This window comes from Betta splendens, chromosome 5 (genome assembly GCF_900634795.4).
Source record: "Betta splendens chromosome 5, fBetSpl5.4, whole genome shotgun sequence".
In the NCBI taxonomy this organism is placed as follows: domain Eukaryota; kingdom Metazoa; phylum Chordata; class Actinopteri; order Anabantiformes; family Osphronemidae; genus Betta; species Betta splendens.
Window position 1 is genome coordinate 19,462,195 of NC_040885.2, and position 23,549 is coordinate 19,485,743.

General features: G+C 47.4%; 1 protein-coding gene across 1 annotated transcript; it reads left to right on the top strand.

Annotated features, from left to right (window-relative positions):
- Positions 1-8,319: 8,319 nt before the first annotated feature.
- On the top strand, positions 8,320-23,489 carry LOC114855494 (butyrophilin subfamily 2 member A2-like). Its single transcript, XM_029150673.3, has 7 exons — positions 8,320-8,521; positions 12,059-12,361; positions 13,301-13,603; positions 13,860-13,895; positions 14,506-14,782; positions 15,696-15,803; positions 21,950-23,489. Exons 1-5 carry the CDS (start codon positions 8,455-8,457, stop codon positions 14,598-14,600), a joined length of 804 nt encoding a protein of 267 aa, XP_029006506.1. The 5' UTR covers positions 8,320-8,454; the 3' UTR covers positions 14,601-14,782; positions 15,696-15,803; positions 21,950-23,489.
- The last annotated feature ends 60 nt before the right edge of the window (positions 23,490-23,549 follow it).

Genomic DNA, 23,549 nt, shown 5'->3' on the forward strand with positions numbered 1-23,549 from the left:
CTCTGCTGGGATTCTGCACTTCCTTTGGCCTTTAAACGCCCTCCCTGTGAAACCTGAGCCTGGACTCGCTGGTTCTGGTGCTTGTTACCGGGTCCAGAGGGAGAAGGTGTGTTGTTCTGGTCGTGCAGAGACGGAGCCAATGTGTGAGTGTGTGTGAATAAAGAGATGATGAATGGAACCATGTGAAGGTCTGAATGAAAAGGCTTCAACTCAGGACGGGAAGAACCCAGGAGTCGACCCAGTAAGAACCAAACAAGTGCAGCTTGGTTCTGACGCCGTCAGACGTCCTGGACGTGATGCGTTCAATATCAGTGAACATGAAGAAGTGAGCTAGAGAGTCTGAGGTTCTGACACACGGTCACATGTCTGTTCTGACGTTGGAGAGGAAAACCCAATGGAGTGTCGCCCCCACATCCTCAGATCCTCAACTGGTTCTGTGAACGTGTCTCTGAGTTACTTTGGATCAGAACCTGCCTGATGTCGACCTGCTGTCAGACCAACATGGACCAGTATTAAAGCTCTGAGGAGGATTTAGGTTCTGGAGGTCCGACCCGGTACCATCCAGGTGTTCAGCCTCAGGTTGACCTGAGATGTCGGTGCCTCTGTTGAAGGTGAACTCTCCTTTAACATTGGACCGACTCCAGCGACTCCTTCAGCAGAAGGTTCTTCCAGGAGTCCGGCTTCACGTGGACTCCTTCATCTGGGACAGAACACCTCCATTTCTCCTCCACTTTGTCCCTTTGGCCTTTAAACCTCATTTAATCCAATTAAAGTCTGTAAAAGCCGACGAACTGAAGTTTCTGCTTGTTTGATCTTTGGAGGTTTATTCAGAAATAATGAAGGAAGTGATGCAAATCTTTTGGTTGTGACCAGAGAAGCAGGATCACAGCAGCGTGACTGGACCTCCCAGCTGCTTGGTTCCGTCTCAGCGCTGCCCCGTCTCCTCAGACGCAGAGCTGACCTCAGATCAGCGTTGGTGTTTGACTTCATGAAGGTGAGACTGAAGAGAACGGGACACGAGGAGAGGACGTCCTGTCGTCTCCTCAGCAGCGAGTCCCCGTCCTGTCACTGTGTCACAGCCACAGGAAGTGACATCATCACTGAGGGACGCGTTGGAGCCTTGAAGATGAGGAGGCGTCAACAAGCAGGACGATGATTTGAGATTTAAATGCTGGGATCCAGAAGAACTAAACCAGTTTCATGGAGTGAATGAAGCGTTTGTCTGTAGAAACGCTGAATCTTGTTTTCAAAGATGCTTCAGTTCAGAACACAGAACCGACCTTTGACTCAGCTCCTGGTTCCTCCTGGTTCCTCACGTGTTCAGAGGGAATGGAGCGGCACGTGTCCATCCTCCTCCTCCTCATTAACCATGATGTGAGTGGAGGAACAGGAACTCGTGTGGCTCCTGGTTCTGTCTCTGTCATGTGGGACAAACTAGAGCTTCACGTGTGGGACAAACTAGAGCTTCACGTGTGGGACAAACTAGAGCTTCACGTGTCCAGAACACAGACACTGCACGTTTTCCTCCGTCCTGACGAAGCAGCAGCCAATGAATGAGCCCGTTCTTCAGCTGCTCTGTAGGAAGCGCCTTCATTCTTCCCTTGATCTTTGACCTCGTCCACCATCGCATGAAGCCTCTGGATGCTGCTGCTTGAATGTGGCCTTTATTCACGTCAGCCTGAACTGAAGCTCTGACTGTTTGAATCCATCAGGATGAAAAGCAGCTCAATGTTTCATCTGAAGCCTCACACAGTTCATGTATTCATCTGTGACTCTGCAGCTGAAGGTTCATGTGTTCATCTGTGACTCTACAGCTAAAGGATTCATCACGTCACCCTGTGGGTTCTGGGTTCTTCTGCTCAGTGGCCTGTTTGTGTTAAAGGCTCCCATTCACTCAGAGACTTCAACCACAGCGTGGAGGAAACGCACCAACAGCCTCAAACGCTGGAGCTCAAACAGAACCAGTGCTGTTGAACCAGCAGAACCTGAGTTCTGTTAAGGTTCTGGTAAAGCGTTTCAGGGTTCTGTTGGATCAGCTGCAGTCTGTGTTTGAGGGGAAACTCATTTTAGCATTTGGGCTCAGAGATGCAGGATTAGAGCGACGGTTTGAATCCTGGCAGTAAAAACACACGCGTACAGGAGCAGCTTTCTATTCAGAACCTGGACCTCCCTGAACCCAGACTCATATCCTGCCCACATAAAGGAGCCCACTGTCCTCTCTGAGCCACTTCACCACAGTCCTGTAAGTCATCACCTCTGCATCAGTGGGATGGAAGGAGGAAAAACAGGAGAAGGAGGGAGGAAGGAAGGAAGGAGGAGATAGGAAGGAAGGAAGGAAAGGAGAGAAGGATGATGAAGTAGGGAACCAGACAGTAAAACAGGCTGGAGCGTGAAGGCAGATGGAGGAGCAGAGACAGGCTGGGCCTCTGTGGATCCTCCATCAGCCGGTCCTCTACTACAAAGAGCCCGTCGTCCTCGGAGGCTGCTGCTGGTGACAGCTGCTGTCAGACACACAGATATGAGCAGATGCTAATTATGAAGAATGGGAGGAATGCTAACGACGGCTAAAGGAGGTTAAAGCAGGTGGAAGCAGCTCCAACCTCTTCATCAACCAGGTCATTAATGATACCGGGTCTGTCTGTGGGTTCTGGTCCAGCTGTGCAGCAAGTCAGTCCTGACCAGAACCTTCCTCAGGTTCTCTGAGGTTCTGTCCTGGCTAAGGTGGGTCCAGCTTCATGTTGGTTAGAGTGTGATGTCAGTAAAACCAAGGCTGTAAGTTCAAATCTTGCTGCGGAATTAGTTTTTTTGTTTTGTTTTGACAACAACGTATGAGTATTCAGTCACAATTATGATTTCACATTCAATAGTGAAAAACGTGTGCTATGGAATCAGAGTACGATGCCTTTCAGGTCAGTAGGAAAAGATAGATTCTGTAAACCGGTCAGAGTGAGAGCTCTGTACGTGGATCCACTCCCTGCTCCAAGTCCTTGAACTTCACTAGTTTCTTTAAAGGTCCATGCATACGCTTTTTTCATGCTCCACATTGCTAAAGAATTGGACCTTGATGTCTCAATAAGGTGTCTGTAACTTTTCATGCTAAAAAGCGCTGTAGATCGCCCACACGGCCCGTCTGAAAATGTTTGTTTTAAGCTCTCGTCCACAACGCTCTATTTTCGGAGTGTGTCGTAAGCTAAACTGATCGCCACACCCCTTTGAGGAAGCGCATAGCCGTGGGAATCAAACGTCACGGTCACTGAATTCATTGTAACAGTGACACTGGCTAACTCGTCCTCGTAGTGGAGTTGAACCATATGTTTGATCCAAATCTGACTCTGAGGTCGAATGGGAGGCTGTTGAAGTGGTTACACTTCGACTGGCGCAAGGTACGTCTAACTGGCAGATTCACGGTTAATTTAATTTGATTTATATAATACGCAACTTGATCATTGGTGACTCCATAGTCCGAAACGTGAAGTTAGAGAATCCAGCGGTCATAGTTAAGTGTTTGCCTGGGGCCAGAGCGGGCGACATTGAGTCTTATCTTAAGCTCCTGTCTAAGGATAAACGTAAGTACGCTAAGATCGTAATACACGCAGGAGCTAATGACGCCCGGTTACGCCAATCGGAAGTCACTAAAACTAACATTGAGTCGGTGTGTTCGTTCGCCAAAACAATGTCGAACTCTGTAGTTTTCTCTGGACCCCTCCCCAATGTGACCAGCGATGACATGTATAGCCGGCTGTCATCGCTCCACCGCTGGTTGTCTAGGTGGTGTCCTGCAACCGATGTGGGCTTTGTGGCTAATTGGAGCACTTTTTGGGGAAAACCTGGGCTGATTAGAAGAGACGGCGTCCATCCCACGTTGAACGGAGCCTCTCTGCTCTCTAGTAACATGGCCATGTTGCTTAGTCCCCCCACTGCTTGACAACTCAGAGTGGAGCCCAGGACGCAGAGTCGCAGTCTTACACGCCTCTCTGCATGTTCTCTACAGCCGCGACCCACTCTTAGTCTTAGTTATCGCATAGAGACTGTGTCTGCTTCTCGACCACCTAAACTATACAAGTCACACACAAATCAAAGAGGAGTGATTTACCAGAATTTAATAAACATCAAAACAGTTCCTCTTACGGAACAAAGTAACAGTAAGCTAATAAAGTGTGGTTTATTAAATATCAGATCTCTCTCATCTAAATCCTTTTTAATAAATGACTTGATAAGTGACCATCACATAGATCTGTTCTGTCTCACTGAAACCTGGCTGCAGCAGGATGAATATGTTACTTTAAATGAGTCGACTCCAATGAGTCACATCAACTATCATGTTCCAAGAAGTACAGGTAGAGGTGGAGGAGTAGCAGCAGTTTATAAATCAGATTTATTAATTACTCCTAAACCTAAACATAGTTATAACTCATTTGAGAGCCTCACTCTGAGCCTTTCTCACCCAGACTCTAAAACTCAGAAACCAGTTGTGTTTTGTATTGTTTACCGTCCTCCTGCTCCATATTCAGAGTTCTTAACTGAATTCTCTAAATTCTTATCTGACTTAGTTCTTAGCACAGATAAAGTCATTGTAGTGGGAGACTTTAACATTCATGTAGATGTTGACAGCAACTGTCTCAGCACTGCTTTTAACTCCTTAATATACACTATTGGTTTTACACAGCAGGTAAATGAACCCACTCATCGTTTTAACAACACCCTAGATCTTGTCCTGACATATGGGGTTGAAATTGATAATTTAATAGTTCTTCCCCAAAACCCTCTGTTATCTGACCATTTCTTATTAATTTTTGAATTTAGCACAACTGACCCTATAACAGCTGGAAAGAAATGTTACTATAGCAGATGTTTATCTGACAATGCTGTTGCCAGATTCAAGCAGATGATTCCATCATCTTTTGCCTCAATGTCTTGCAGATACACAGAGAACAGTCACCTTAATCCTTATGAACAGGTTGACTGTCTTGTAGATGATGCTGCAGCTTCTCTACGTACAATGTTAGACACAGTGGCTCCTCTGAAGAAGAAGACAGTGAATCAGAGGAGGTTAGCTCCGTGGTATAACTCAGACATCCGCAGTCTAAAGCAAAGGACTAGACAACTAGAAAGACAGTGGCGTTCCAACAAAATAAATGTAAACTGCATGGCATGGAAGGACAGTCTAATGAAATATAAAAAAGCACTTTGTGCTGCTAGAAAAACATATTATTCCTCCCTAATTGAGGAAAACAAAAACAACCCCAGGTTTCTTTTCAGCACTGTAGCCAGGCTGACAAAGAGTCATAGCTGTATTGAGTCTACTATCCCCTTAAATCTCAGCAGCAATGACTTTATGAACTACTTTACTAATAAAATTATCATCATTAGAAAAAACATTCAGCAGCGACTTCTTCCAAATGACAGAAAGCACTGTCTAGATCCATCAACTTTAAATTTATTAAATCCTCTGTCTTACCTAGACAGCTTCTCCCCCATAACTCATATGGAGATAACCTCAATAAATAACTCTTCCAAGTCGTCCACTTGTCTTTTAGATCCAATCCCAACCAGATTACTCAAAGAAGTTCTACCTTTAATCAGCTCGTCCATATTAAATCAAATCAACCAATCTTTACAACTAGGCTATGTACCACAGGCTTTTAAGGTGGCTGTGGTCAAACCTCTATTGAAAAAACCAACCCTTGACCCTGGACAACTAGCCAACTATAGGCCCATTTCAAATTTACCCTTTATTTCCAAGATTCTGGAAAAAATCGTGGCTAAACAATTATCTGACCACCTTAGTGGGAATAACCTGTATGAAGATTTTCAGTCAGGATTTAGAAAACATCATAGCACAGAAACAGCTCTGGTTAGAGTCACTAATGATCTTCTATTAGCTTCGGACAATGGTCTAGTTTCTGTCCTTGTCCTGTTAGATCTTAGTGCTGCATTTGATACAATTGATCATCACATTCTATTACAGACACTAGAACATAGAATAGGGATTAATGGAACAGCATTGGGATGGTTTAAATCCTATTTGTTGAACAAATTCCAGTTTGTTCATGTTAATGATAATTCTCCACACGCACAAGGATTAGCTATGGAGTTCCACAGGGTTCTGTGCTGGGTCCAATTCTGTTTAGCCTATACATGTCTCTTCTAGGTGAGATTATTAGAAAGCATTCTATTAATTTTCATTTTTACGCAGATGATACTCAGCTATACATGTCCTTGGAACCAAATGAAACAGATCAACTAGTCAAAATTCAGGGTTGTTTAAAAGACATCAAATCCTGGATGTCCCAAAACTTCCTTCAACTAAACTCAGATAAAACCGAGATTCTTATTGTTGGGCCTAAAAATCTGAGAGAGACACTATTGAGTCAGATAGCCACCCTGGATGGCATAACATTAGCTTCAGATTCTACTGTGAGGAACCTTGGTGTCATGTTTGACCAGGATCTCTCTTTTACATCATACATTAAACAAATCTCCAGAACCGCCTACTTCCACCTTAGAAATATAGTTAAAATCAGAAGCATCCTCTCTCAGAGCGATGCAGAGAAACTGATCCATGCATTTGTTACCTCTAGGCTGGACTACTGTAACTCCTTACTCATAGGATGTCCTAACAGCTCCTTAAAAAGCCTACAGCTCATTCAAAATGCTGCAGCCAGAGTTCTAACAGGACTTAGAAAGAGAGATCACATTTCTCCTACATTAGCTTCTCTGCACTGGCTGCCTGTAAAATGTAGGATAGAATTTAAAATTCTCCTACTCACATACAAAGTACTCAATGATAAAGCTCCTTCTTATCTTAAAGACCTTATAGTTCCTTATGCTCCCAGCAGAACACTTCGTTCTCAGAGCGCTGGGCTACTTGCGGTTCCTAGAGTGTTTAAATGTAGAACAGGGGGCAGAGCTTTTAGCTACCAAGCTCCTCTCCTCTGGAACCAGCTCCCTCTTCAGGTTCGAGAAGTTGACACACTCTCCACCTTTAAGATTAGGCTTAAAACCTTCCTTTTTGATAAAGCTTATAGTTAGAGATCGTTCAGGTCACTGGCAATTATTGTTAGTCACAGGAACCATCTCTTAGTTAAGCTGCAATAGACATAGACTGCTGGGGGACTTAATTTATACACTGAGCTCCTCTGTTTCCTTCTACCTCTTCTGTCCAATAACCTCCCATCATTGTCCCATGTTTAACTAACCTTGTCTCTTTCTGTCCAGTAGTTGTGCTTCTCTCCTCTCTCCCCCCCCCCACCCCCACTCTTTCTCCCTCTCTGTCCTCACCCACAGGTATCATTGGACTCAAAGTTTGGTGTCTGTGATTGGCAGCTGCGGATCCAACCATCCTGCCTGCATCCAGTCCCTGGTCCTACCATCCTGCCTGTGCTCTGTTGTTGCTTGTTGTTGCTTGCTGCTGTTGCTGTGCTTTTCTATCTCTCTATCCTCTCACCCCAACCGGTCGAGGCAGATGGCCGCCCACATCCAGTCTGGTTCTGCTGGAGGTTTCTTCCTCGTTAGAGAGGGAGTTTTTCCTCTCCACTGTTGCTGTCAAATTAAATGCTTGCTGTATGTGGGATTTGTTGGGTTTAGTTGTGTGAGGTTTTAAACCTTACTTTGTAAAGTGCCTTGAAATAACTTTGTTGTGATTTGGCGCTATATAAATAAAATTGAATTGAAAAATTGAAAGCAGTGCAGCTGCTGTACAGATGGAGGATGCAGCTGTTTTCCTTGACACCACTCTAGAAGGTATAAAGAATAGAATAGCAGATTAATGAAATGACCAGTATTTCCTATGTATCTCACAACCTTTACAGATCTAAACAATAAATAGGGGTAGTTAGATCAGTTTTAATGGTGTTTGGAGCAAACACATTTTCAACTTATTTTATACTGCTGGTTTGTTACATCTTAGCATGACATTATTGACCTCCTTTCTGTCAGGACTGAGTCTTTTTAAGTTTTTTCTTTTAACTGCAGTGAAGCTGAACTTCTGTTTTCTATTCTTTTCTCCTGTTCAGGTATAGTCATATAACTCTTCAGTTTGTTCTATTTTCCCTGTTTCTATTATATTTTTTGTATCATTTATTAGTCACATTTATTGTCAGTATGACAACAATGACCTGGTCAAAGGTGTCTATAAATAAACATATAAATATAAATAATAGTGCATTATTATGATTATTACATGGACCTGTTATCAGACACCTGTCAGTATGTTTTGTTTGCATGAAACAAACACTGGATTCGAGTAAAAGTATGTACCGTATTACATCCGCTCAAAAAGCGCTGCTGCGGCAGACGATGACGTCACTATTAAAAAAAGTTTGAAAAAAAGAAAGAAAAAAAGGAAAAAGTGAAACTATCGAGTCCGTGTCGCAGTGAACGCAGTGAACGGTTCTCGTGTGTTTTGTTGGTTCAATCGATGGTTGTGATCGTTAATCAGAGGAGTCCGTCAACATGCAGCTGCTTCCTCTGAGTCTCTGTCTCCTGACTTTGACTGGATCAACGTTTTCTGACGGAAACGGTGAGAAAAGTTTATTATGAGCTGAAGAGAAGGAACCCAATATAATTAGATAGAAACGGTGTAAAACAGGAGACTGTTTATCTGTGGGTGAAATAACGAGTCTGTGTTTATATGTTAATGCTTAATAATGTGAATGAATGAGTCTCAGTTCATCCGTTCATGCTTTTTTTCGACATCCGTTCAGGGCGTTGTCTCATTAAAGGAAGTGAAGCTCTGAGACTCCGACATGATGAACACATGAACAGTAGCAGTTCATGTTGTGCTTTTATTCAGTCAACACAGTCGTTTTCTGTACGTGGAGCATCGTACTGCGGTCAAATGAGCCGCTGTTCACGTTTCCGGGGTCAAATCAGCCGTCGCTGTAGTTGAAGTGCGCGATTCGCGCGATACTTACGGTAACAGTGTTGCGATCGCGAAGATGAGCCGAGGACTCACTCTAGTGAACAACGGAGATGATATTAGAGCTAAAGTCCTAAAAAACATACTGTAAACTGCAAAATATCAGAAATTATGGAATTTACTGTGTATGTTTGCAAAGACTCACTGATCAAATGTATAAAAACACAATTTGCCTCTATTCTAAAACTTGGCTTTGAATAAAATGAGTTTTTCACGGTATTGGAACATTATTCATTCACAGTACTACTTAGTACTGCATAGACTACTACCACAGCAAATATGAACTTATTTTACTGCATTGTTTTTGGAATAATCCATTACTACGTTTTCTCACAGTAAACAGTCTTTCTATCAATGGCTGGATTTTAGCCTCTCATGAAATGAGTTCCTCAAATTATCAGAACACATTCCACCTCCTCCTATTTACTGCATGGTTCTGTCTGTCCGTGGATCCTGACGCTACTGAGTGACAGATGTCAATGAAGCAGCGTCCTCGCAGACAACGAAGCATAAATAAATCCACCAGAAACGAAACGTTTAACAAAGCAAAAACCACAATAACTTCCACAAAAATGATTAAAGAACGCTTTGTTTATTCACGGATCTTCATTTGCAGTATAATGTTAGCGCTACTTTCATAGCTCAGACTCTGTGTACCGTCCTCGCAGCGCGTGCACCATGTGCTGCTACACAACCAGCAAACACAAAATGTCCTCACGAGGCGTTCGTTTCTTGCATTAAATTACACGCTGAAGAACGTGAGCTGCTGCCGTTACTCCTTCTCACTGTTAAAGCTAGCTAACAAACGGAAGATACGTCAAAGATGCGCTATTTGACGAGAGCGGTAAGAGCGCTCACTCCAACCACTTTATGACTGAATACTGATACGTTGTTGTCAAAACAAATAACTAATCTTGCAGCAAGATTTTAATTTACAAGCTTGGTATTACCAACATTAAACCCTAACCAACTGCACCAGCATTCTTGGTTAAACAGCAGTGGCCAGGACTCTTTCTATACTGTACATTCCAACCTCAAATTTTTTTCATAGGGTCCACAACTGTTAGTGGCACCCCTGTCTGCTGGTTCTGCTGGTTCTGCTGGTTCTGGTGGTTATGGCTCTGTGACGCCTGCCAGAGGGGAGGAGCTTAGATAGTTTGTGTGTGTGGTGAAAACTTCCCATAGATGCAGGTGAGAGAGCTGTCTTTTGTGTGATTTATTATAAAAATAAAAGAAAATAAAAATAATGGGGAAAGCAAATAAAAAACATGGATGTTGATCGTGCACATCAACAAACCAAAAACCAGCTGGAGATCAGTGCACACGCCACCAAGGTGTGATGCAAAGAGCCCACGATCCTCGCGTTGCTTCTGCCTTTTAACCCCTTTCTCTGGCTCTGGTGGAACGTCTCTCTGCAGCAATTTTTGTTTGTGCCACCTTATCTCGCTGTGAGTGAGAATGTTTGCTTTCTCACTTCTGCATCGTCATGTCTTGTTATCCAAAGGAAGGAACACCGAGCTTCAAGACAAGATGCATTTGCTTTAACAGCCTTGGGTCTGGTGGGGAGTCAGATAGGATGGAGCCAGAGTAAAAGACAAATATATCATAAATTATTAGTCAAATGGAACATCAGATGTTTAGACTTTATGTACGACAGCACAAGAGATTGGTTGTTTGTGTGAGAATGTTCAGTGTTGCACCAAACCAGCACATGACGACTGTGTTGGATAAGAAATAGCACTAAGGCACATTTTTCCCATTACATGTGCAGGGCGTGTGGTCGGCAGTGATGCTGACAGCCCGTTTCCTGAGTGTGGACCGGTACAGGTGCTTAAGAGAAGGAGGCTCAGTCCCAATGAGCTTCAGTTTATGGTGGAGTATTCCAGGGGTGATAGTATTAGAGGCAGAGCTGAAGTCCATGAACAGGATCCTGACATATGTTCATGACCACAGACGTGAGGTTGACAGGCCTGTAGTCGTTCAGGCTGCTGATGGAGGACTTCTTAGGGAGGAGCACGATGGTGGACGGTCTGAAGCAGTTGGACGCTGTAGACAGATGGAGAGACCGGTTGAAGATCTGGGTGAAGATCAGTGCCGGATGCTCAGCAGACTCTGAGGCAGGTTGGGGACGCGCCGTCAGGTCCTGAAGCCTTTTCTGGTGTTCTGCCTGTGATGGAGGCGACAGACATCTCCTTCACGAACCTCGGGTGCCGGCAGGGGGTCTGGTGATGGGAGGGTGTGCGTGTTGGGGTGTGGCTGAGCCTATTGAGATGGTTCCTTTCAAACCGGCAGCACAAGCTGTTACTGTCGAATATTTTAGTAATGGATTATCCCAAAACGATGCAATAAAATAAGTTCATATTTGCTGTGGTAAGTAGTCCATGAAGTACTAAGTAGTACTGTGAAGGAATAATGTTCTACTACTTTGAGGAACTCATTTTATTCAAAGCCAAGTTTTAGAATAGAGGCCAATTGTGTGTTTATACATTTCATCAGTGAGTCTTTGCAAACATACACATTAATTCCATCACCTCTGATATTTTGCAGTTTACAGTATGTTTCATTAGGACTTTAGCTCTAACATCATCTCTGTTGTTCATTAGAGTGAATGTCTCGGTTCTCTGCAATTGCAACACTGTTACCGTAAGTATCGCATGAATTGCGCACTTCAACTATTGCGACGGCTGATGTGAACAGCGCCTCATTTAACCGCAGTAGCATCGTCTCTTATTGCAGCGTGTCTGACTACAGCTGCTTCATAACATGAAAAACCATCTGCTCCATGTGTTTGTGGCTGCAGAGACAGGCTGTTTCTACGTAGAACAACAATGTGAATGGTTTTACAACTGTTGTATTACACTAAACGAGAACAACTCTGAGTTGATGTCATTTCCTGTTCTGTCCTTAAACCACAGTTCTACAATCTGGTTCAATCAGTTTGACCAGGAAAATGCTGTTTTAGTGAGAACAATGTTTTTCACTAGTCGTCCATTGGTACAAATGTGTTTTGTTTAACCATTAGAAAAATAAAACTATAAAACTCTTACATACAATTTACAGTTTGCTCCACTTTACACTTAGATATTAGTCACTACTAATGAATCTTAATTATATTTAAAAAAGGTTTTAATTTTCCAGTTCCAGAGATCATCAGAGCGACAGAAGGCGATAATGCGACTCTGACCTGTTACATCAACAAGAACATTGAGTCTGAGCGGTTTGAGTGGAAGAAAGATGGAAAGAAGGACGTTTACCTGTATGAAGGGGGTCTGTTACCAGGTCAAGATGAGCAGTTCAGAGGTCGTGTGTCTCATTTTGATCATGAACTGAAGAACGGTGACGCCTCCATAACCATCAGTGATACTAAAGTGTCTGACAGTGGAGTCTACACCTGTGATTTACCAAATCTTCACCAAACCTTCACCGTTCGTCTTGTTGTTGGTGAGTAGTTTGTAACTTGCTTCATTTCAGTCTTTTTCTCTGTGATGCAGGAATTAAGTGATGAACTAGAACCACGATGAGTCTGAAGCTGATGTTGTGATGAATGTCTGTTTTTCCACTGGTTTTTAATGAGCTGCTCACTGAGCTCATCGTCATCACTAGTTGCTCCGTGTTGAGACGTTGGTGACGTCACTGGTGATAAAGTTGAACCTTTTTCTGCCTCTGATCCTGTTAAACACTACAACTGTTCACGTGTCCTTAGAATAAAGTGACGACTCAACGTCAGCCATGTTGGACTCAGAGCTCTGACACCTGTCAATCATGTGCAGCGTTAAATGTTTCCCCCTGAACAGGAAGTGAGCACAGAGAAAGTAGTTCCTCCCTCACTCTCCCTCTGTGTTTGTCACCACATCTACGTTTCCTGAACCTCATGTTCAGAAACCAAGTCATTGTTAATGTTGGAATAGGTTCAATGAATGACAGTGATGTTAAAGTAGTTGATGTTGAGCTGCTGCACAAATGATGGACAGTGACCCTGATGTTCTAACGTCTGTATCAAAGCTCCAGGTGTCGACATGTTATCAGGTTAACAAACCTCATCACGTCAGGATTTAGATTCATGCTCCTTGTGTTCAGCAACGATTCAATGAGCTGCACTGACTTTTACACCAGCTCCTGTTTGATGGAAAAACATAAAGTAAAGCTGATGTTTAGTTTGTATGGATTCTCATAGAAAACTGGACCTGATTTATAACCAAAGCCTTTTACTTTGAATTTATATATGTAATTTACAATGTACAAGTTCTAGAAATTAAGTCAACATTAGCATGAGACACAAAAGTATGACACTGATAACAACCTTGTGTGTCACCAAAATCACTGTGTGAAGTTTGAACAACATGTATTAACAAATTATTGCTACATATTTTTATCTTCCAGATCCTGTGATTGTCAGAGTGAAAGAAGGCAGAGATGCGAGTCTGCCCTGTAAAATCAACAAGGACATTTGGATAGAGCAGTTTTACTGGATGAAAGATAGAAAGAAGGACGTTTACCTGTATTATGAAGGTCTGGTACTACGTCAAGATGAGCAGTTCAGAGGTCGTGTGTCTTATTTTAATCATCTATTGAGGAACGGTAACGCCTCCATAAGCATCAGTGATACTAAACTGTCTGACAGTGGATTCTACACCTGTGATTTAACAAATCTTCACCAAACCTTCACCGTTCGTCTTCTGGTTGGTGAGTAAACAAATAATTATTAACTAATGAACTTGTAAAACATCTGGTTACTCAGATTCAACCACAACCACACAAGTTTACTCTATCAATTATGACTGATGTTTGTGTATTTTTTTATATTTTGTCTTTAAAATTTGATTTGATTTAATCTCAAATTTTCCTCCAACACATTTCGTATCAGAAGTGGAAACAAAAAACATCTAGCATTTTATTTTCTACAAATAGAGTCTAAAATTGTTTTTGTCTTTTATTCCAGTTGGTGAATTAAAGGACAGAAGCTGTGAATTACAGGGTGAGTTTGACTGAAACTGAAGTTGGTCATTTAACAGTAGAATCTCACTGGTTATGTTACGGTTACACACATTAAGAAAATGACTGGATTCTGTAATGGAAGTGTCTCATAATAAATATTCATTTGTCTTATTTGGTCACTTTATAAATTCAATACAACATCTGAACCATTTAACAAAGATTTTTTCGTGTTTGTTTGTTTTATTTTTCCATCTACTTGATTCCCAACACTGGTGCATGTGGTGGTGTGAGTCATGATAAATAACAAAATAGATAATAATAACCAAATATCTGGACACATGAAATGACTCAGTGGTTACAAAGTGGTTAAGTTAGGAAATGTGTATTTTAAAGATGTTGTTATATATAAACAACTAAACGGTGTTATTACAGTTTGTGCTGTATGAAATCCTTATAACCTGAATGATAACAGATTAATAAATCTATAATTTAACCTGTTACTTTGACGCGTGAAGAGTTACTTGATTGTATAATTGCTGCCGTCCTAAATTCTCATTTTGCCTATTTAAATTAAGCAACAAGTCAAAATGACATGTTTAAGCTTGTTTAAAATGTTCTTTATAAGTTGTTGTTGTTGTTGTTGTCCACAGGTAGAGCTGCAAAGGTTTCCACCCTAAGACCTGAACAAACTGAGGACAAGGTCCTGCTGGAGTGTAAGGTTTCAGATGTTTTCTCCAGGATTTAAACTGAACATCTCCTGGTTCGACAGCTCTGGAAACAAAATTATTGAACAAATAAGAGACACAGAAAGTGAAAAACTCCATACCCTCCAAACTACTGTGACAAAGAGCGACACTTATCGCTGTGTAGCAACAATGGAGGAACTCAGTCACCAGGTTTATTCTGAGACCTATGTCCACATCCCTGGTGAGTTTCACCGTCTCCCAGTTTGTCGTTAATTGTTCATGTCTTAATAATAAATCTGTGTCAGGTTCACTTCCTCAGTTTTATTCTGTTTCTCAGATTCACATGTTTTGTTTTTTATTTAAATTATGATTTAAACAAAAGAACATCTGGGGTCAAAGGTGAGTCCCACCCTCACTGAGTTCCCTCCAGATCCTCAGTTCACCACCTTTGATCTGTGACTGTAGATGTCTCCTGTTGCTGTGGAGCAGATCGGTTCCTGCACCACATGTTTAAAGCTTCATTGTAACAACAGTGACTGTAAATAGTTTAAAGCTCATGAAGTTGTGGTCGTTGGCAACGCTGCGTCGTCACTGACTCCTGATGTGATTCCTCTGATTGATGGAGCAGAGCAGGAAGCATGAAGCTTCAGTTGAGGCAGCAGTGAAGCAAGGCAGCAAAGCCGAGTGCGACTCCTCATGAGGCGTCCAGGACGACGCTCGCTCTTCTTCAGCAGATCACGCTCTGCTCATGTGTCGGTCTCTTCCTGGTGGATCCTGGACCACGTGGAGCCTCAGGGTTTCACCAGGAGGAGGCTCACACGTCAAACAGGGTGGAGGGTTGCTAGTTTGATGCCACGTGGTGAACTGCTGCTGTGTGAGGTCACTTTGGACCAAAGCATCAGTCGAGTCACGAAATAAAACAGCAGCAGCTTTTAAACATTGAGTCTCATTGAGTCACTGTAGTTTAATTAAAGACAGTATAACCAACGAGATTTACTCTGAGACGTCAGTGACTCTTGGCTTTTAGACGCTGGATCCACGTTGTTAAGTCCAACAAAAAACTCACTTTAAATGTTTATGTTTGAAAATATTATTGTTGTCTCCATAATGGAGGTGAAACATGGTGTCACACTAACGTTTGTTCTGTGTTTCAGGGTCAAACATCCCATTGATCAGTGTGTCGGTTGTTGTCCCAGTTTTGATTCTTATAATTATAGCTGGGGCTCTATATATACATAAACTCCGCGAGGAAACCAAAATAGGTAAGTTTAAAGAGTTTTTATTAGCATAACATCAGAATGTTTTGTTCCTTTAGCTTCTGTTTGAGCTTTTTATTCTTCGTCCACTTCTAATGTTCCTAAATGTCAAATTATGTTCAGACGTAATTTTTCAGCAGCTGAACTGATGAGGTTCAGGTTGAATTCTTGTAGAAGTTGAGGCAGAGACATGAACGTTGTGTTTCAGACACATTTCAATGTTTCCTCTCATGGTCCACGTTGTGACTGAGGCTCTTTTCCTGTTCATCAGCTCAGATCTTAGTAGAAACTAAAGCTGGTGTCTGTGTCCAACTCTGAGCCTTGACTGTAGTTCAGCAGCTTGAGGTGCAGACGGCCTCCAGGAAGCTGAACATGGACTGATGCTCTGTCACTGTGACATCATCCACATGTTGAACACGTGATCGCTGCTGCAGCATCAGAGCAGATACTAAACTCTGATTGTGCTTATGGACATGAAGATATTTCCCTGTTTGGATTCAGAGTCAGTGAAAATCAGTTTGCAACATCCGGGTATTCAGTTGACTCCTTCTCCCTTCTTTAATTCTTGAATCTTCTTTTAACACATCCAATTCATACACACTGTTAATAGAGTTTGGCTTCACTGTTTTTCTGTTGTTGAAAAAAAAAATTGGCCTCTTTGTGTCGTCAGGCCTTTCATAGAGGCCTTTCATAGAGACGTTGTGAAACTGAAGTATAAACTGAGACCGTTGAGCATCAGCATCAAATCAGCCAGTGTGTGTGTCAGGGAACGCTCGGATGAGGACCCAAATGCACAGCAAACACAGGTTGACGGTGATCAGACGGTGGTTTATTCCAGGTATTAGGCAGAGGCAGCGTCAGGAACAGGCAAGGTTCATACACGAAATCCAGCATACAGTACCAATTCGACAGGCGGAGAATCGTGGTCAGGCAGGGAAACGAGTTCGGTAACGTGCAGAGCAGAGAACGGGGTACACAAAACACGGACGGACAGGAACAGCGAACTGGGAACAACGGTAAACACACAAACAACGATCTGGCCGTTTGGTAGAGTGAGAGGTGGTGCTTAAATATACTAAACTGATTACTGATCGCATGCAGGTGTGGGTAATGACCGGTAATGGCAGGGAACAGCTGTGGAGTGACATAGCAGGAAGTAAAGCCGAAACAGAAACAGAAACCGGGAGTGCTACCAAAATAAAACCGGAAATAACTAGACCCAAGACCCAGATCGTGACAGTACCCCCCTCCCAAGGGCGGATTCCAGACGACCAAAAAAAAACAAAACAAAAAAAACCAAACCCGAGCAGGGCGGGCGGAGGGAGGACTGGCGGAGGGACAGAACCAAAAACCCGCACAGAACACAGACAGGGCGGGCGGAGGGCGGCCCGGGGGAGGGCAAAACAGGAACCCCCATCAAACAAAATTCACGCCCGAACACAACAGACCAGAGGACCCACCAAAAACCCAAAACAAGGACGAGCCTCAAACCCGAAAACAACATGAATGTCCATGAGACAGGAACAAAGTCCATGACCAGAAAACTCAGAGTCCAGGGAGTCCCTCACGGAGGGTGGGGACGCGGCGAGATCCTGCTCAACCGCCGCTGAGGCAGGAGGGCACCCCCAGCGCCCTTGGGCTGGGCCAGCGTCCACGGGGACCCCCCCGAGGGTGGTGGCAGGAGAGTCCACCACGACGGCTGGCGAGGTCCGGGAGAGCAGAGCTGAGCCCAGCCCCCTCCCCGACGGAGATGCTCCGGGGATCCCAGTTTCGCGGCGGACGACGACGGCAGAGACCGCGCCATCGTCGCGGCAGGAGGGGACGTACCCCAGGCGAACGGCCGTGGCGGTGACGGAGTCGAGGCGGACGGCGCCGGAGGAGGCAGCGCCATCCAATCACCAGGAGAAGCCGAGGGCGAGGCCACCAGTCCGGCAGCCGAGACCAGGACGAGGCAGGAACCAGCGGCGTCCTCCTTGGACCACCGCGACGAGGAACCGATGCAGGTGCGGCCAGAGCCGGGCCGCCAGGAACCGATGCAGGTGCGGCCGGAGCCGAGCCGCCAGGAACAGATGCAGGTGCGGCCGGAGCCGGGCCGCCAGGAACAGATGCAGGTGCAGCGGGAGCTGCGACGGGAACGACCCCCTCCTGGAGGTCCGCCGGGACTGCGACGGGCGCGACCCCCTCCTGGAGGTCCGCCGGGACTGCGGCGGGCGCGACCCCCTCCTGGAGGTCCGCCGGGACTGCGACGGGAACGACCCCCTCCTGGAGGTCCGCCGGGACTGCGACGGGAACGACCCCCTCCTGGAGGTCCGCCGGGACTGCGACGGGCGCGACCCCCTCCTGGAGGTCCGCCGGTACTGCGGCTGGCGCGACCCCCTCCTGGAGGTCGACAGGAACTACGACGGGCGCCACCCCCTCCTGTGCGCCGGGACTGCGACGGGCGCCACCCCCTCCTGGAGGTCCGCCGGACTGCTGCGGCGCGCCCCCCTGGATTCCTCCGGGACTGCGGCGGGCGCGACCCCCTCCTGGAGGTCTCCGGACTGCGACGGGAACGACCCCCCTCCTGGAAGGTCCGCCGGGATGCGACGGGCGCGACCCCCTCCTGGAGGTCCGCCGGTACTGCGGCTGGCGCGACCCCCTCCTGGAGGTCGACAGGAACTACGACGGGCGCGACCCCCTCCTGGGGGTCCGCCGGGACTGCGACGGGCGCGACCCCCTCCTGGAGGTCCGCCGGGACTGCGACGGGCGCCACCCCCTCCTGGAGGTCCGCCGGGACTGCGACGGGCGCCACCCCCTCCTGGAGGTCCGCCGGGACTGCTGCGGGCGCGACCCCCCCTGGAGGCCCGGGGACTGCGGCGGGCGCGACCCTCCGGAGGCCCGCCGGGACTGACGGGCGCGACCCCTCCTGGAGGTCCGCCGGGACTGCGACGGGAACGACCCCCTCCTGGAGGTCCGCCGGGACTGCGACGGGCGCGACCCCTCCTGGAGGTCCGCCGGTACGGCTGGCGCGACCCCTCCTGGAGGTCGACAGGAACTACGACGGGCGCGACCCCCTCCTGGGGGTCGCCGGGACGCGGGCGCGACCCCCTCCTGGAGGTCCGCAGGGACTGCGACGGGCGCGACCCCTACTGGAGGTCCGCCGGGACTGCGGGGGCGCGACCCCTCTGGAGGTCCGGGGATGCGGCGGGCGCGACCCCCTCCTGGAGGTCCGCCGGGACTGCGGCGGGCGCGACCCCCTCCTGGAGGTCCGCCGGGACTGACGAGGGAACGACCCCCTCCTGGAGGTCCGCCGGGACTGCGACGGGCGCGACCCCCTCCTGGAGGTCCGCCGGTACTGCGGCTGGCGCGACCCCCTCCTGGAGGTCGACAGGAACTACGACGAGCGCCACCCCCTCCTGGAGGTCCGCCGGGACTGCGACGGGCGCCACCCCCTCCTGGAGGTCCGCCGGGACTGCTGCGGGCGCGACCCCCTCCTGGAGGGCCGGGGACTGCGGCGGGGCGCGACCCCCTCCTGGAGGTCCGCCGGGACTGCGGCGGGCGCGACCCCCTCCTGGAGGTCCGCCGGGACTGCGGCGGGCGCGACCCCTCCTGGAGGTCCGCCGGGGACTGCGGCGGGCGCGACCCCTCCGGAGGTCCGCCGGGACTGCGGCGGGCGCGACCCCCTCCTGGAGGTGCGCGGGGACTGCGGCTGGCGCGACCTCCTCCTGGAGGTGCGCGGGGAACTGCAGCTGGCGCGACCTCCTCCTGGAGGTGCGCGGGAATGCAGCTGGCGCGACCTCCTCCTGGAGGTGCGCGGGAACTGCAGCTGGCGCGACCTCCTGGAGGTGCGCGGGAACTGCAGCTGGCGCGACCTCCTCCTGGAGGTGCGCGGGAACTGCAGCTGGCGCGACCTCCTCCTGGAGGTGCGCGGGAACTGCAGCTGGCGCGGCCTCCTCCTGGAGGTGCGCGGGAACTGCAGCTGGCGCGGCCTCCTCCTGGAGGCCGGCGGGCGCTGCGGCTCCGAGGGTGACAGGAACTGGAACGGCCGCAACATGGCCGACAGAGACTGGAACGGCCGCAACATGGCCGACAGAGACTGGAACGGCCGCAACATGGCCGACAGGGACAGGAACGACCTCTACCTGGCCGACAGGAACAGGAACGACCTCTACTTGGCCGACAGGAACAGGAACGACCTCTACTTGGCCGACAGGAACAGGAACGACCTCTACTTGGCCGACAGGAACAGGAACGACCTCTACTTGGCCGACAGGAACAGGAACGACCTCTTCTTGGCCGACAGGAACAGGAACGGGGACAGGAACGACCTCAACATGGCCGACAGGAACGGCCGCAACACGGCCGACAGGAACGGCCGCAACATGGCCGACAGGAACTGGGACGGCGTCTCCTCCGGAGCCGGCATGACTGCTTACAGCTGCCGAGCTCGACGGAGGAGACGTCGGGCCTGATCGGGTGTGCACAGCACCCGTTCGACAGATGGAGTCCTCTGACTGGGATAAGGCCTGCGCATGACTGGACTGAACCGGGACAGGAGCGTGACTGGACTGAACCGGGACAGAGCTCGACTGTACTGGGCTCGACTGTACTGGGCTCGACTGTACTGGGCTCGACTGTACTGGGCTCGACTGGACTGGGCTCGACTGGACTGGAACCTGAACTGGGCTCGACTGGACTGGGCTCGACTGAACTGAGACCTGGACTGGGCTCGACTGAACTGGAACCGGGACTGGGCTCGACTGAACTGGAACCGGGACTGGGCTCGACTGAACGGGAACCGGGACTGGGCTCGACTGGATTGGAACCTGAACTGGGCTCGACTGGACTGGGCTCGACTGGGCTGAGACCGGGACTGGGCTCGACTGAACTGGAACCGGGACTGGGCTCGACTGAACTGGAACCGGGACTGGGCTCGACTGAACTGGAACCGGAGACTGAACAGCTTGCGGCTGGACCGGAGACTGAACTGGGCTCGACTGGGCTGGAGACTGAACTGGGCTCGACTGGGCTGGAGACTGAACTGGGCTCGACTGGGCTGGAGACTGAACTGGGCTCGACTGGGCTGGAGACTGAACTGGGCTCGACTGGGCTGGAGACTGAACTGGGCTCGACTGAGCTGGAGACGGGGGACCGCATGAATGCAGGGAATCCTCCCAGCGGAACAAACATGGAGCTGGGCAGGTTGATGCAGACACAACGGTCCGACGGGGCGGGGAGAAGGAAACCGAAACCTTCGGCGGTGCGACCGGCGCTGGCGTGGTGCGGAGCGCGTCGCTTAGTTCATCAGACCTAGCGCACAGTCGCTCATAGAGGCGACGAACACTGGGACGCTCCAACACGCTGTCATCGTCCTCCAGCGTCAATATCGCCACCTCCACGGCGCTGCGCTGGTTCCTCGGGTTAACCGCCCGTCGGTAATCCTCCGCGAGGATTTGAAAATAAACGCGTAGGTCGCTGGGTAGCTCGGCGCAGGTGAACTCCATACTTCCTCGCAGGTGAAGGAGACTCGCCGCCAAAAAAAACCAAGAAACAAAACAGTCACTGACCTGGGCGACGGCTGAGTGCTGGCTGGGTCCAAGTCTGGCCAGATCGTTCTGTCAGGGAACGCTCGGATGAGGACCCAAATGCACAGCAAACACAGGTTGACGGTGATCAGACGGTGGTTTATTCCAGGTATTAGGCAGAGGCAGCGTCAGGAACAGGCAAGGTTCATACACGAAATCCAGCATACAGTACCAATTCGACAGGCGGAGAATCGTGGTCAGGCAGGGAAACGAGTTCGGTAACGTGCAGAGCAGAGAACGGGGTACACAAAACACGGACGGACAGGAACAGCGAACTGGGAACAACGGTAAACACACAAACAACGATCTGGCCGTTTGCTAGAGTGAGAGGTGGTGCTTAAATATACTAAACTGATTACTGATCGCATGCAGGTGTGGGTAATGACCGGTAATGGCAGGGAACAGCTGTGGAGTGACATAGCAGGAAGTAAAGCCGAAACAGAAACAGAAACCGGGAGTGCTACCAAAATAAAACCGGAAATAACTAGACCCAAGACCCAGATCGTGACAGTGTGTGGCTGAGTGTTTACTTACTTCACCTTCAGTATTTAACATTAATTGATTTAGTCTTTTGCTTCCTTCCTGCAGGAAACATGAATTTCTCTCTCCGAAAAGATGTGAGTGCACGTTAATGATAAGAATGGATAATGAAAACATCTAGAAAGAGGCAGGATGCGGTTCTTTCCTCAGATTTCAAAGCTTCATCGACCCTCAACAATCCACTGTCTTTGTTTTTAAAAGTGAACATTTTTCCCTGGAGGCTATTTTGTTCACCCTCGTTGTCATGACAACCACAGCTTCTATCACTTTTGTAGGTGCGTCATGTGGACATTGATCATTTTCTCTTGGAGCTTTGTTGGATCATTTTTGTTGTCTGAACAATGTTTCAGGCCTAATAATTATTAAATCGGCAGCTTAGTTTTTGTCACACAATAAAATGTAAAACTAAACAGTAAAGAACAGATGAGCTGCTGATGTCAGAGCGACGCTGAGGAGAGTCTCCACAGCGACGCCCTGATAACAGATCAACTGCTCTGAGTCCTGACGCGTTTCTTCCACTGACATTAAACACTCAGACCTGCTGCCTCTGAGTGGAGGCTGTGGAGCCTCTGACTGGATGGATGTGAGCAGGGAAACATCAGACTAAACGCTCCACAGACTCTTCTCTGGAACAAACGGGTCAGAACCTGCTGGTTCTGGAGCTGCTGCTCCAGGTCATCAGGTTGTTGAACTAGTGAATGTGTCTCACCCTGCAGCTGTAATAACACAACATGATCCATAGAGTCACAGTCAAGTCATTTAGAGATCGGCTGCAGACTTCAGTGTAATCGTCCTGTTTCCTCATCACCTTCTGCTGAACTTCATCCACAAGATCCTGTAGGACAACGATCAGCTTCTGAACCTGGAGGCAGAAAAACCCAAAACAATGAAGCTGCAGCAAAGAAATAAAGCATGAATTTAATCTGTTAGAAGTTTGCGTTGGTTCAGATCAGATCAAACTTCTTTATGTGAAAATTAAAGATGCAAATAGGTAATTGCGTTTCTTAGTAAAATGCTTTAGCCCAACTGTGATGCATATCTTCCAGTGTATCCTCATTAACCAGTACATTCTTGTATCATATTCCGACTTGTTTTGTTTCAGTAACATTCCCTTATTTAGTTATTCTGGTTATTTCTTTTTGGTTCATAATAACAGACGTATTTACTGTTTATTGTGTGACTAGTTTTACTCCTTTAACTAATTTGCTGCAGCAGAAATGATTTAGTTGAGTGTGAAGTTAAACATTTACTACAGCACCTGTTTTTTTATTATATTGATGCATTTATGCTACTTTATACACATGCTTCTTTACTTTGACATCAGCTTAGATTAACCATCATACAGTATTAAAAAACAAGGTCTGTGTTTAAATAAATAATTAAATCTCAAATAACTTGTTGATGTTTTTGCTTTTTCATAAAATAAACTAAACTTGTTTGATCATTTCAAACCTGAGTTTTCCTGCCCGTCGTACTGGTTCTTACCTGCAGCGTTGTGACCTGCACTGACTGTAAACAGCCGCTAGAGGGCGACACATACTCATGACTAAAACACGGGATGCTTCATGTTACTGGGAAATAAAACACTTGGATAAGACACAAACTGTTTCATGTATTTATCATAATTAACTATGATCCGTAACTGATT